This window comes from Conger conger, chromosome 7 (assembly GCF_963514075.1).
Source record: "Conger conger chromosome 7, fConCon1.1, whole genome shotgun sequence".
Taxonomy (NCBI): domain Eukaryota; kingdom Metazoa; phylum Chordata; class Actinopteri; order Anguilliformes; family Congridae; genus Conger; species Conger conger.
The window spans coordinates 26947564-26961847 of record NC_083766.1 but is presented as its reverse complement, the minus strand read 5'-3'; the positions used below and the strand labels follow the sequence as shown (position 1 = coordinate 26961847).

The following is a 14284-nucleotide window of genomic DNA, read 5'->3' as shown; positions in this document are numbered from 1 at the left end:
TGCAGTGGTCGGTGTCCAAATGATCGAATTCCATCCATGGGACATTCAATAACAGCTCAAAAGAGTGATGTCATCTGGCACAGTGCAATCCTCTGAGGATGACCGCGCCTGTAGCCCGAAAATAAAGAGCATACAAAATATAGGCCTAGCCTATACCGCCCTCTCCATTTAACCATGTCTGTGTTCCGCTTTCTTTCCCCCGCAAATGCTGCAAAGTCACTTCCAATGTAACGACTACAAATTAGCCTAAATTAACACTTCAGGCTGTAGTTTAAGGGCATATGAGGATGAAGAAAAGAAGGATTATTTTACAAACTGTATTAAATCCAACTTCTACAGCTGCAACATTGACATGTGCAGAGTTCTAAACGACCTAAACACAAGTCATATTCTCCTTTCAGTAAAGTTAACAAGAGGCTATATTCAAGCCATTCACTTTGAAGCAGTAGTAGCCTATGGGATCTTGTTAAAACGTAACAGCTTGCTGGCTGATGTACAAGCACAACAAACACTTTCGTTCTGAAAGGAAGAGAAAAAAAAGGGTAGGGAGGTGATCGGAAACGACACAATGATTGTGTCTGGCGAGGAGCTTCTACAGGCACACTTCCCAAGACTCTAAACTCACAGGCTGTTTGAACAACCCAAGGCTCATAACACACTATCACACACACAAACACACATATATTGGTGTGTACAGTATGTGTGTGTTATTATACAGTATACACATAGGCAGACAAATATTGAAGCCCAATGTAGGCCATAAAATAACCCTACACACCCTGCCCAAATTTGTAATTAATGTTAACATACAACCTAGGCCACTACGTTATGTACATTGTAACTAATGTTTAATCTTGTTCCAAAAACAGGGGGGGAAAAAATCTTTAAAATCATTATCTTCAACAGAAACCATTTCCACATGTTGTACTTAAAGGGCAATTCATCTGGTTTTAGTTCCCCCATGGAATCCAGCCTGCATCACTCCCAAGCATGCGAGACCCAGTGATATTAAAGGATCTCTGTGATGTCATAAAGTTTCATATCACAGTAAAGCATCATCATTTCATTTCTGGTGCCCACATACTAGAGTGCACATGCACATGCACACACACACACACACACACACACACACACACACACACACACACACCATTTCATCAGCACCACTTGAAAGCCCAGACACACTTTTACCAAATTAACTCCTCAATTTGCTTCACACAATAGACAGCTAAACTCCAGCAGGCTCCATGCCAGCAGGACACACCATATAGTATAATGTGAAACAGAAACCCTGAGGTGGCTGGTTAATACAGGCAAAAGCACAGACACACTGTTCACCACTCTGCCAAGACCAATCACCAATGAGATTATTTATTTATTGTCATGGCTTTGTGCAAAGTATCAAGCCAATAATATCTTAATGAAAACAAAGCAAAGAAGGACATTGCCTGTAGTTATAACTGACAAGTACATGTGATTTCATTCCTAATTTATGGCACAGAGAAAGCATGACAGGGGGAAAATACGCCCATTTCCACCTGCTTTTGAAACCAGGAGCAATATCTAAACATGTTAGAGAAAGCACAGTCCACAACACCAGATGCGGTGTTGTGCAATATGCATAGACAGGGATAGGACAGTCTTTGTTGAAACATTCCTTCCTCCTGCCCTGCATGGACAGTTTGTGTGTTTCTATCCTGAGCCACAATACAAGTGTCTCCATCCTGAGCCACAATACAAGTGTTTCCATCCTGAGCCACAATACAGGCCCAGTGAGCTGCCAGTATGCCACAACTACAGAGGAAATATCTTAAAAGACAGGAGTACAGCTTTTGCTGCTTTCTACAGGTCAAGAAGAATGGCAAAGCAAAAAACGAAAATACAAATTAAAAGTCCACCTCTATCAATCCCAACATAGTACTTACAATGATGTTATCATGGCAATTTCCTGGACACCATCCATAAAAATAAATCTACTTGAGTCCGACAGCAATACAAATTTGGGTAGGAATAGAATAACAGCATAGCCCTAATGGCTTAAGAGTACAAATTGAAATGTCAGACCCATAAAGAAGTCTCTGTCGAAGGTTTACTGCAAGTTTAAAGAGAAGCAGGAAGAACAGTGACTACATTAACTCAAAGTGAGATGCCTGTCCTTTACCATAAATGAATGAGCAAGAAAATCTTAGAAGGCATTTAAAAAGATAAAAAGTATTCAATTTAGTGCGCAAACGACAGACCTTAAATACTCTAAGCAAGCCATCAACATGTGGAAGCTTGCATTGCATGGATGGGTGTTCTGTGAATTATCCATTCATTTTAATGATAATCAATTTCAAAGAAACAACCTATTATATGGTACACTGTTGAATGAAGGCAGGAAATTAGGGCAGTGTGCCAGAACAGAGAACTTGGATAAAGAAATGCATTGCTATCTAAAATGTAAACATTATAATTGTCAGGAGACAATGGCAGTCGTGGAGGATGTTGACTAGCTAAAACATCACATACGCACAAAGGGGCACTACAACCAAAAGACTTTACAGTCCTACTCAGAATTGAGTTGGCATTCTAAGCGCAACACACTTACAATCCGTTTCTAAAAGTTCCAATGGCTGTAGGCTACACGTACGTAGTACGCACATATAAGTCAGGTATCTACGTGTACAAACTATGCTAAAGTGTAATTAACAGCGTAGCTACCTGCGCACACTGCATATAGAGCTACAGTTCCGACACTTACAAAATTACACAATTTGCAGATGTTAACATCTGTACACGAAGTAACTCCTGTCGTTCTTTTTAGCTCGAGCGTAAACGCCAAGAATATTAAGTTACAAGGCGCCACAGAATCACCTCTTTCAACAATCCCAGACACCGAAGCTTGTAAGGCTAGAAAGCTACCTGATTTCCCCTAATCATGCCTTCCTGTTATCTCTAACTGTACAAAAACACAAAAACTTTGTCACATCTGTAGTATCACCAATTATTGTTGTGTATTGTTCCACCGACGATTCGTTAGCTGGGATTTGGGCGATTATGATTTAGATACAGCGATTCCGTCCAAACAAAGGGAACTTGTTGCCAAAAAAGCCAGCAAGGCAAACGAACAATAAGAAAATCTATGATCTTTCACGATTAAGAAATACCATTTAATTGGACGACTTACATAGTGTTTATTGGGATTTCTCCTCTTCTGAACATCTTGGACTGTTACTTCTTGTACTACCCGTCTGGGCATGGTGCAGTCCGTCCGAATCTCAATAAAAATCAACTGTCCAGCTTTCCAAAGATCAGAGCCAGTTGAAAAAGTTACAACGCGCAATTGATGTCATTCGTGTGGTTCCGATCTGTAAGCGCTTTGTACGTGGAAAAAGTCAGGTGTTAAGTCTAATTTACATGCATGAATCTCTGCAAATTCCCCGTAATACATCCAGTCCTTTCTTCTCTCGTCGGTCTTTCTTACTGGGGTCTTGCAGTTTGCTGGACGGCCTGCCCTGAACCGAACTCCCAGCCTATCCCAGCTCACCGACAGCAATTTGCTTGCAAAATGACTTCCACAGACCAACCCTGCTTAAAGGAAAAGCACAACCGACCAAATATAAATAAATGGCTGACGTGTCGAAGAAAAACGGAAAAAGCTAACTCTCCTTCCCTTATACTTTTGTCGAGAAGCTTAAATTTGAGGTTTTCTGAGTTATTGAAAAGTTTTGTTTTGAAAAGTTTTGATGTTACTGAAATTCAGACCACTTAATTGTCCGTGTTTTACTTTCAACCACAAGGTGGCGCAATTAGACAACCACAACCATAAATGAGAGGTTATTTGATCTGTGAGGTGTAAAACCTTATCAATAGGATCAAAAATAGCTTGATCAAAATCCAAAATCATAATCCAAAAACAGCCAAAAATGAAACTACAGTAGGTTTATTAAAAGATACAATTATGAAAACTCCCATGCAACCAACCGCAATGAAGCACTGTTGAACTAATAAAGAAAAACATCACATCAATGCAGAAAGTTCCCATAGACAAAAGACCAGTCCAGTGCCATGTGATCAACAAAAACGTGGCCTCAGTCTATGCGATGACCACTATGTTATGGCCTGCATGCTGAGAGTATGGGAAATATGTATGTGTGTGTGTGTGTGTGTGTGTGTGTCTATTGTGCGTGTGGGGCACGTGCATGCATATGTGTGCATGTGGGTGGGTGCTTAGCTGAAATGAGAGAAGGTGTACATGCACGTGTGCACCTTTTGACAGGTATGAAGTCCATCCATCCATCCATCCATTATCTGAACCCGCTTATCCTGAACAGGGTCACTGGGGGGCTGGAGCCTATCCCAGCATACATTGGGCGAAAAGCAGGAATACACTCTGGACAGGTCGCCAGTCCATCGCAGGGCACACAAACCATTCACTCACACACTCATACCTTCGGGCAATTTAGACTCTCTAATCAGCCTAACATGCATGTCTTTGGACTGTGGGAGGAAACTGGAGTACCCGGAGGAAACCCACGCAGACACGGGGAGAACAACTCCGCACAGAGAGGCCCCGGCCGATGGGGATTCGAACCGAGGACCTCCTTGCTGTGAGGCTGCAGTGCTACCCACTGCACCATCCGTGCCACCTAGGTATGAAGTCCCCCTCCTGAAATAAAAGCCCAATTTAGTCCCATAGGTGGAAGGAACCTGGACCTCTCATGGAGAGACCATGCTTACATTATTTGTTATGTATATTGAAATTGTTCGTAGTAACTTAACAACTTGCTGGAGACTATCCCAGCATGCATTGGGCACTGATATATCTATGGGCAATTGAAAGACTCAAATTAGCCTAACCTGCATGTTTTTAGACTGAGGGAGGAAATCCACACGGACGGAGAACACACAAACTCTGCACAGAAAAGCCATCATAATGGCATTAATAGCAAGTTAGCTTAGCTTAGAATGAAGAAAGGAACAGTAACCAATTTGATACATACACAAATAACATGGAAGACAACGATTGTACCTGTAAATAAAACCCCCAAAAAGATGATTCATCATGGACAGATCACCTGGTAGAATACAGGACTGATTAATACAGCAATCATTATAATGTACTAGGATGAGAGACCATTGCTGGAAGCGGTGTTGGTGGGCTGTCTCTCTGGTGAAATAAACCCCAATGGCCCAGTGCAGTGATGGGGACACTGTGCTGTAGGAGGTGCCATCATTAGGATGAGATGTAAAACCGAGGTCCTGGTTCACTGTGGTAATTATAGATCCCATGACACTCATTGCAAAGAGTGGGGGGTTCCCCGGTGTCCTGGCTAAATTCCCAACCTTACTCTCTCAACCTGCCACCTAATCATCCCCTAATTTAATTGGCTAAAAATGGTTCTGTTCCACTCCAGCTCAGCTCTGGCGCAAAAAGGCTGCCGTGCATTACCCAGGCTGTATAAATGCCATAGAAATGCAAGAAATTATTCATTATTTATCAATTCATATTTAATAAATATGTTAATGGGATGTAAACATTAATAAATATATCAGTATGAACCTAGTTTTTCTATGACTCTAATTAGTTATATTAGTTAGCTAGCTACCTAGAAACAGTTGCAACAAACGGATTTAGCCAGCTTGGGGGGCAGTTGGGTACATAGTATAAGTATTTAGTTGAACAGGGATTTCAAAATCCAGTTCTGCAGGTTTGGAAACAAGGAATGTGAATATTTTAGCCAATCAAAGATTCATATTAAGCACTGCATATTAAGCTGAGTTGTACTCGTGAACAATAGACTGTGGCCCTCTAGGATTTAAACCCTTGGTCAGAAGGTTTTTCATTGACGTTCAGGTTTCCTAAATCTCTCCATTCAAAATTAACATCTTTGATGTTAACATCATGACTACAGTAGGCTATAATACTGTGTCCAACATATATTTAACATAGCAAAATTGGATTTAAAAAGTCTGTCACCCGTGCAAGGATTACACTTTCTTAAACCTGTGCAATGTCTTATATCATATTGAAGTTATATCGACTGAATGAGGATCCGATTAAAAATCAAAATAGTTTCTTCATTCATTTCCTCATGAAAATCGTACAATATCGACGTCCTAACTCCCATTCATGCGGGGTTTGGCCATCATGGCAACCTGAACCTGTAATCTAGCCGTTTCCAAGTGGGCGGTTTCCAAGTCTGGGGTTGCCTGGTTTATATTCATGACACTGTGTACCGAAATACACACTGTCATGAATATATTTTATCATACGATGAATGGTGTTTGGGTGGACTCTAATTGGCACTGCAAGGTTTAGCTTCTTAAAATATGCGGCGTATCGTGGAAGGAAATAAATAAGCGTAGTTTACATAAATCTATCTCCACTCCTGGCTTGACTAAAGTTAGGCAGGCAGCAATGCTAGGGCAAATTGGCTTACTTGCTACGTACCAGTTACCGAACTACCCTCCTACTCCTAGCTGGCTAAATCCGTTTGTTGCAACTGTTTCCAGGTAGCTAGCCAACTAATTTAGACCATCAGGTTTCCGGCTAATGTCTCTCGTTGATCTCTCAAGTCTTTAGCTAGACAAGCTGACATAGCCTAAGTAGTAGTGTAGTATGTTTGTGTTTTCATACGAGTCTCTTGTGTTAGCCAGTGTAGCCGTGACCTGTATTATCGCTAAACTAACCCGTGAAGGAAAGCACAATTTGCCTAATGTTTGTCAACACCCAATGGTGTTGCTAGTCTATTTTGGTAATTAGAGCCTCGACGTCGTACACACAATAATCATGACAAATGACACTAAACAAACATAACTAACTAAAGTTAGCGTAATCCAATGTGTAATTGACGTGTCAGTCTAGTTTATTGGCTCGCTAGCTAAATTACAGTTATTTGTGCATTCTGTTTTGCCAATGAGTTGGCTAGTATCAGCAATTCACATTCTAATTAAGTTAACGCTAGCAACCAATTAACATCGCAGCACTGCTATGTTAGCTAATATACACGGTTAGAGTTAACTAACATTAGTGGACAACTCTGTAAACGTGTTGACCATTGTAAATTAAGTTATAGCTAGCTGTAGCTAGGTAGAAGTTTACCAGCGTGTGAAGTATTGTGTTCTCTGGTTGATAACCTCGCTGATCTTGCTGTGTGGAGAGTATGACGACGGAGTGGTGATCTGCATGCGTCAGGTTTCACACTAGAGACGTCGGGTGATAGGAAGTGCGACAGATTGAGGCAGGTATGTTAACGAAGACTTTGGTATTGAAAGTGTAACAGCACAATGTCTCACCAGGTAAAGATTTTCCGTCTCGTGTGTTTGGACAATAGAGATTGGAGCACAAGAGCGTGACAGTCTTGAATGAAAGCTAACTCATGGCAGGTATGTCTGGAGCAGTCAGTGGGTCTACACTACAGCAGAACAGTAAATTGAGTTGAATGGGGTACTTCGTCAGATGAACTGGGCATTTCTCACATGCACCAGTTTTATGGTTGAATTGAAGAATCTTTTTTTAATGGTTGCATGTTATAACGTATGAATAATCGAATTGACTTGCCTAACAACTAACTAACACCGTGGTGCAGTGGATAGCACGGTTGCCGCATGGGAACAACTGGAAACCGGGCCTGGGCCTTTCCGTGTGGAGTTTGTATGTTATGTCTGCATAGGTTTCCACCTCCTACAAGGACATACAGGTCAGGCTACTTGGTGCAGGGGTTTGCTCTAAATGAGCTTGTGTGCTCAGTCAACCTGCCAGGTATAAGTAAAGGTGAAATTGAAATGTAATTAAACACATGCAATGACAAAGAAATGGATGCATGGGTTGCTTCTGTGGTTGTTCCACGATGTTGGGGCATTTCTTGCCTCTTCCTTCGGAGAGACGGTGATGACTAATCCTGAGGCAGGATAGCTCGCAGATCAACAGGAATCTTCAGGGTGCGGGCCAGCACTTCGGAGGAATGTTTGCCAAACAAACACAGTGAACTGCAATAGCCTGCTTGCGTGACGGCGTCCTGTCGTGCTGCGTTCAGAAGCATCAGAACAATAGAGCCGGCTGCTTTAACCATGAAGACGCATGTTCATTCACACGGCATTCAAGGGTCCAATAGCTGTGCAGTGGCTACACTGGGGCTTGAACCACCAAGTTTCCAGGTGTCATTCATGTACCTTAGCCACGAGGCTACAGGCTGCCCCCAAGCCAGTCTGTACACTTCTGCTCTGAATCAGGGCTGGGTATTGGATGGGAGCTCTGGGGATCGAACACTGTCCTGGAGGGCTGGTCTGACTTACAGAAAGCAGTTGTTTGGGGACAGTAAGGAAGAAAAATACCCAGCGGTCAGCACATATCAGATTGAATACCTTACATCACACTTACTACTGTACGTACACAGACCTGTGGCCTAAATCCCGACTACTGTGTACAGCAAATAATCGAATCAAACCAACAACTGAAATATCAGGAACAATTTTAAGTATTAGAATTTAAATGATTGAACTATTCCAACCCTTAGCCATTGTGTATAAATAAAAAGTGCACACTGAGGAATTCAGTGAGAGCGTATTCCAAAAGCACACCTTATTTCACCCTATCTTGCCCTTCTTAACCAGCTCTGCTTTAATTTCTCACTGAGGTGCATGTATTCAGGGTTGGCTAAAGCGTTGTGGCTGAACTGTTTTAATGCCCGTGTTGGGGCCGAAGCAGAGGGCGCTGTGTCCCTGCAGTGTGTGGGGGTCAGACAGCTTGTGGAAGTGCAGTACCATATGACGGACAGCTGGGGTTCACCCTGTGGTGACGAACAAGCGGGTCCAGGTAAGCACCTTATTGAGCATGAGTGTGCCCTGCCTCTCTCCGCTGATGTCACGGCCGGTCTGGACGTCACCTCGGGGCTGAGAGAGGACGTCTCTCTGTGACTTAGCGCTATTGCGAGCGGCGTCTGTTCCAGGATCCCAGCGTCTGCATCGTCTGTCCAGTCTCAGACCGCTGTGGGACACCTCAGGGGAAATGATTATCACAGTTCTGGTTTTGGGATTCGGTCTGGAGCACGGGCTATGGGGGAGTGCAGTTGAGGAAAAGAGCGATTGGTATAAGTGATAGATCAGCGGACGCAAGGAGGACTAGCGCATAGTCACTAACCCCCCCGATCACCTCTCTCCTTCCAACCGACAGAATGAAGAGGAGGAGAGCGACCTCCGGCCCGGACGGCCACCCCCCCCCCCCCCCTTCTTCTGACGGGGGCAGGACCAAACGCCCAGCCAGGGTTGCCAGTCTCCAGCGCGATCCCCCGCTCCACACATCCAGTGGGGAGGACTGGGGGAACCTGCCCCACCACGTGGTCCTGCAGGTGTTCCAGGTGTTCCCTGGTGGAACAGGCCCGCGCCTCGTCCGTGTGCCGCCACTGGAACCAGGTCTTCCACATCCCGGACCTGTGGTGCAGGTTCGAGTTCGAGCTCAACCAGCCCGCCACATCCTGCCTGAGGTCCACCCACCCGGACCTCATCCAGCAGATCATCAAGAAGCACGCCCAGCACCTGCAGTACGTCAGCTTCAAGGTGAGGCCCGCCAGGGTGTGCACGTCTACCTAATAAATTGATCACTGAGTGTATATTCCACAAAATTAATACAATTGTAGGCCTAATACTTGTGTATTTTCACACCAAAGCTTTTTTCCGTTCAGTTTCTGGGAAACGATTTGAATTAGATTAGATTTTTACGTCATCGTGTACTAGTGGTCGTGTATGTCGATCGAATTTCTGTCAGTTTTCCGCTCCCCTCCAATCAGTATCCTTTCACCCAGTAGCGTGCATCCTCATTTGACGTCCCCCTCTTCATTTAATCTCAGTCAAATCGACTCCACTTACTTCATGAATTGTCCCCGAAAGATCCGTTTCTCTGGAATATGCGTCATACTGCAGCAGCTAGAGCTGCTCTCTGTTTTGGCTTGTCTTTAAGCCCCGACCTGCTTATGACGTTAAAGGGAACATTTTAAAACTAAACATGTGACATCTCCCAACCCACCTGAATTTGGAAAGTCCAGTTTGCAAACTGTGTACAAGGATACATTTCGGAAAGTGTAACGGATGCTAAAAATGTAAGCTTGCAGTCAAGTATTTACTATACTGAAGTGTTGGATATGAAGGGATCAGTTTCACAGCACTGGAGTCTTAATTTCCTCCCATATTGCTCTCACACACAGTGCCTGTGTGATTTTACGCTTCTGTAATGAAATGGTTGGTTGATTTTAATTTTGAAGCAAGTCAGTTTTTTCCCCAGTTTCCAAATGAGCATTCTAAGCATCTGCAGGTTACTCTCCTGAAATATTAAGCTTGAACTTGTTATTCAAACACTGTCACTTCACAATTTTCACTGAAATTGAGTGCACACAACCTTCGCATTCCTGTCTGCCGCCAGTTCCCCGAATGCACTGTGAAGCAGGTGGTGGCCCTTCTATATATTAGCACAAGCCAAGTGCCTAGCAAAAGAGAATTTCAGTTCAAATTCTGAACAATATTTTGTTCAGATAGCTCGGTATATTAGCAACAGACTGTATCTGCAACTATTCACGGAGGTTGTTGTGGTGATGAAGAGTGTGGAATGTGCAGTATAAGCCTGGACCCTCACTCTCTTCTGTAGTATAACCCTGAAAAAAAACAAAAAAAGAATCAGCTCCTCCCAATATTTTGGTCTTATATCTTGACATAAACTCTTTTTTGCTTAGTAATGCAAAACTATTGCCAATGAGGTGAGGTAGTTTCACTCATTTCAGGATTTGCTAATGCTGGTAAGAAAATTTCACTTTTTTCCGCTGTTTTGCAGTGTAAGCCTGGACCCTCACCTGGCCTGTCTCTCAGGTGGACAGCTCAGGTGGACAGTACAGAGTCTGCAGAGGCTGCCTGTAACATCCTGTCTCAGCTGGTGAACTGCTCCATCAAGACCCTGGAGCTCATCTCCATCTCCCAGCCCAGCTTCATGAGCGTGTCTCCAGGTGAGTGTCTCTACGCCCAGTCTCACTTCGTCTCAGCGCTGACGGTGGTGTTTGTGAACTCCAAGTCAATGTCCTCCATAAAGATGAACGACACCCCGGTGGACGACCCCTCCCTTAGGGTGCTGGTGGCCAATAACAGCCACACGCTGAAGCTGCTGAAGATGAGCAGCTGCCCCCACGTCTCCCCGCAGGTGATCTGGCAACCCACCCCAGGAAGAGCCCATGAACGGGTCACCCTGTATGACAGCGCTGTCACACAGTACCACAGGAAGAGCCCATGAACGGGTCACCCTGTATGACAGCGCTGTCACACAGTACCACAGGAAGAGCCCATGAACGGGTCACCTTGTATGACAGCGCTCTCACACAGTGCCACAGGAAGAGCCCATGAACGGGTCACCCTGTATGACAGTGCTCTCACACAGTGCCACAGGAAGAGCCCATGAACGGGTCACCCTGTATGACAGCACTCTCACACAGTGCCACAGGAAGAGCCCATGAATGGGTCACCCTGTATGACAGCGCTGTCACACAGTGCCACAGGAAGAGCCCATGAATGGGTCACCCTGTATGACAGCGCTGTCACACAGTACCACAGGAAGAGCCCATGAACGGGTCACCCTGTATGACAGCGCTGTCACACAGTGCCACAGGAAGAGCCCATGAACGGGTCACCCTGTATGACAGCGCTGTCACACAGTACCACAGGAAGGGTCACCGTGTATACCAATGCTCTCACTCTGTGCCATGGAGGGCTGTCTGTGTGCTGCCTTTTATTCCAGCCTCAGATCTACATCTCAATTATAAAACTCATTCAATTATTGCTGAATTATACCTGTAGGTGTGTGCATGATATATAAAGTGAAATGTGTTGTGTGTTGTCTAACTAACAACTGTTGCTTATAGTCTGTGCTTTAAGGCAGTTACATGCATATGGCTGAATGAGTAACCGGAGCCAATTCAGGCATCGTGAATTGTTTGGAATGATAACCTGCATATACACGGCCCTCCGTGGCAGTGAGTTTGAGACCACTGCTGTGTAAAGTGAGGTAGTGCAGTTATGCCCTGAGTTAGCACGGAGAGGCGTTTAGTGATGGCAAAGGTCTCTCTTCACTGATACCGACGCCGTAAATTCATCCAGCTTAGATTAGGAGGTCTTGTGTTTGTCTACTTGTCTGCGCGTGACTTATTTCCGTTGTAAAGTGAAGTGGGAGGATTAGAATGTGTGTCACACGAGGGTCTAAGCTGCAATTGCCCTTCTGAGTCACTAAAGTTATATGCACAGTAAATTGACCTACAGTGTACAGTACTAAATTGAGCCAGGAAACATTGAAGCCTCTGTGTATGGTATCCATCTAACACAATCTATCATATCTAACCCTCTTCTAGATCTATTCATTAGAATGTTCAGTCAGAATATCTGACAAATATGTGATTAGAATGCTTCTAACTGAACATTCTAATGCTGATATAACAATCACTGCAGGTAACTGAAAGCACTGGTGTTCTAGAAGACTGAATGACATTTCATTTTGAAAGAAAAAAAACCATTAAAAAAAAAAAAAGCCGCTCTTCAAAGGGATAATGGGAAGTTTGCTTGGCAAAGAATAATGTCTGAAGTAGAAATTGGCCTTTGCAGACAGCTTTGCTTCATTGAAGTATTTCTAGCAGGGCCAGGAAAAGGCGGATTGAAGATTTAGGTCTCTTGGTTATTTTGGACAAGGAGCTCCTTAAAGTGACATGGAGGCGCTGGACCGGAACAGGTCTCTGTGACGGTGGTAGAGTAGAACCAAAGATGGTAAAGGAGAAAGAAGGCCATCTCAAATATCTGTTCCTATTCCTCTTCAGCCTAGATGTACTGTGTACACTGTACAGTGGGTGTTTATAATGCAGTATGTGGGGTGTTAGAGAGTGTGTACACTGTACAGTGGGTGTTTATAATGCAGTATGTAGGGTGTTAGTGTGTACACTGTACAGTGGGTGTTTATAATGCAGTATGTAGGATGTTACTGGCTGTGTACAGTGGGTGTTTATATAATGCAGTGTGTAGTAGGCAGTGATATTTACCTTCCCTGATGCCCCTGTCCCAGGTGTCCTGTGTGTGGCGGATCAGTGCCACGGCCTGAGGGAGCTGCTGCTGAACTACCACCTGCTGAGTGACGACCTACTGCTGGCGCTGTCGCCAGAGAAGCGTCTGGAGCACCTGCGTGTGGACGTGGTGAGTGAGGCGGGCCCCGTGCTTCCCCACGCTGCGGAGCTTCCCCACGCTGCGGAGCTTCCCCACGCTGTGAGCTTCAGCTGGGAGGTGCTGGAGCGCCACTCGCCCTCCGTCATGCACTTCTACCTCCGCGACGACCAGTTCGGGCCCTTCTTCCAGGACCGGACGCCCATCACGCACGTGTACTTGGGCCAGACGGTGAGCAGGGCGGCGCTGGGGCGCGTGGGGCTGCACTGCCCCCGCCTGGTGGAGCTGCTGGTGTGAGCGAGCCCCTGGACGAGGAGCTGATCCGCATCGGGGAGCGCTGCCACAGGCTGGCCGCCGCGGGCTGGCAGCCGGGGGCCAGGGCGAGTGTGAGGTCACCTGCTCCGGCTTCCTGCGCTTCGTCCAGATGTGCGGCGGCCGCCTGGCCCAGCTGAGCATCATGGAGGAGGTGCTGATCCCCGACACGCAGTGCGGCCTGGAGCAGCTTCACGCTGAGGTGTCCAAGCACCTGGGCCGGCTGTGGTACCCCGATATGATGCCCACCTGGTAACCCCCGCTCACACCCGGTAACCCCCAAACCCACCTGGTAACCCCCGCTCACACCTGCTAACCCCCAAACCCACCTGCTAACCCCCGCTCACACCTGCTAACCCCCAAACCCACCCACCTGGTAACCCCCGCTCACACCCGGTCACCCCCAAACCCACCCGGTAACCCCCGCTCACACCCGGTAACCCCCAAACCCATCTGGTAACCCCCGCTCACACCCGGTAACCCCCAAACCCACCCGGTAACCCCCGCTCACACCTGGTAACCCCCGCTCACACCTGGTAACCCCTGAACCCACCCACCTGGTAACCCCCAAAACCACCCACCTGAATGAACTGTCCACACATAACTGTCACGGTGCAGGACACTGCTTCACATAAAGCTTTTATCAGTCTCTTTACTTCTGTTTTCTCCTCCACTCTCAGGTTTATTCTTACAATTAAGTGTTCATCAGTCTTTGTTATTGACGGTTGTAGCGTTTGCTTTTGGCTTTTTTTTTCTTTTTTTACGATCAGTTTGTCTGCATTCAGAAAAGGAGAAAAGGTCCCAAGGCTGCAGT

At 45.5% G+C, this 14284-nt stretch overlaps 2 protein-coding genes across 2 annotated transcripts in view; one reads left to right on the top strand and one right to left on the bottom strand.

The window, feature by feature from the left end:
• sh3pxd2b (SH3 and PX domains 2B) overlaps window positions 1-3460 on the bottom strand; it is a 48566-nt gene extending 45106 nt beyond the window's left edge. The window contains exon 1 of the mRNA XM_061249013.1: window positions 3170-3460. Coding sequence (XP_061104997.1) covers window positions 3170-3241 — 72 coding nt within the window. The 5' untranslated portion in view covers window positions 3242-3460. The remainder of the gene's footprint in view (window positions 1-3169) is intronic.
• A 2905-nt stretch (window positions 3461-6365) lies between these two features.
• Window positions 6366-13764, top strand: fbxl3l (F-box and leucine-rich repeat protein 3, like). The gene is given in 8 exon segments (XM_061249014.1): window positions 6366-6498; window positions 9158-9340; window positions 9342-9540; window positions 10853-11164; window position 11686; window positions 13064-13450; window positions 13453-13511; window positions 13514-13764. Coding segments are annotated over 8 exon segments (1449 nt in total). The 5' UTR covers window positions 6366-6403; the 3' UTR covers window positions 13727-13764.
• The last annotated feature ends 520 nt before the right edge of the window (window positions 13765-14284 follow it).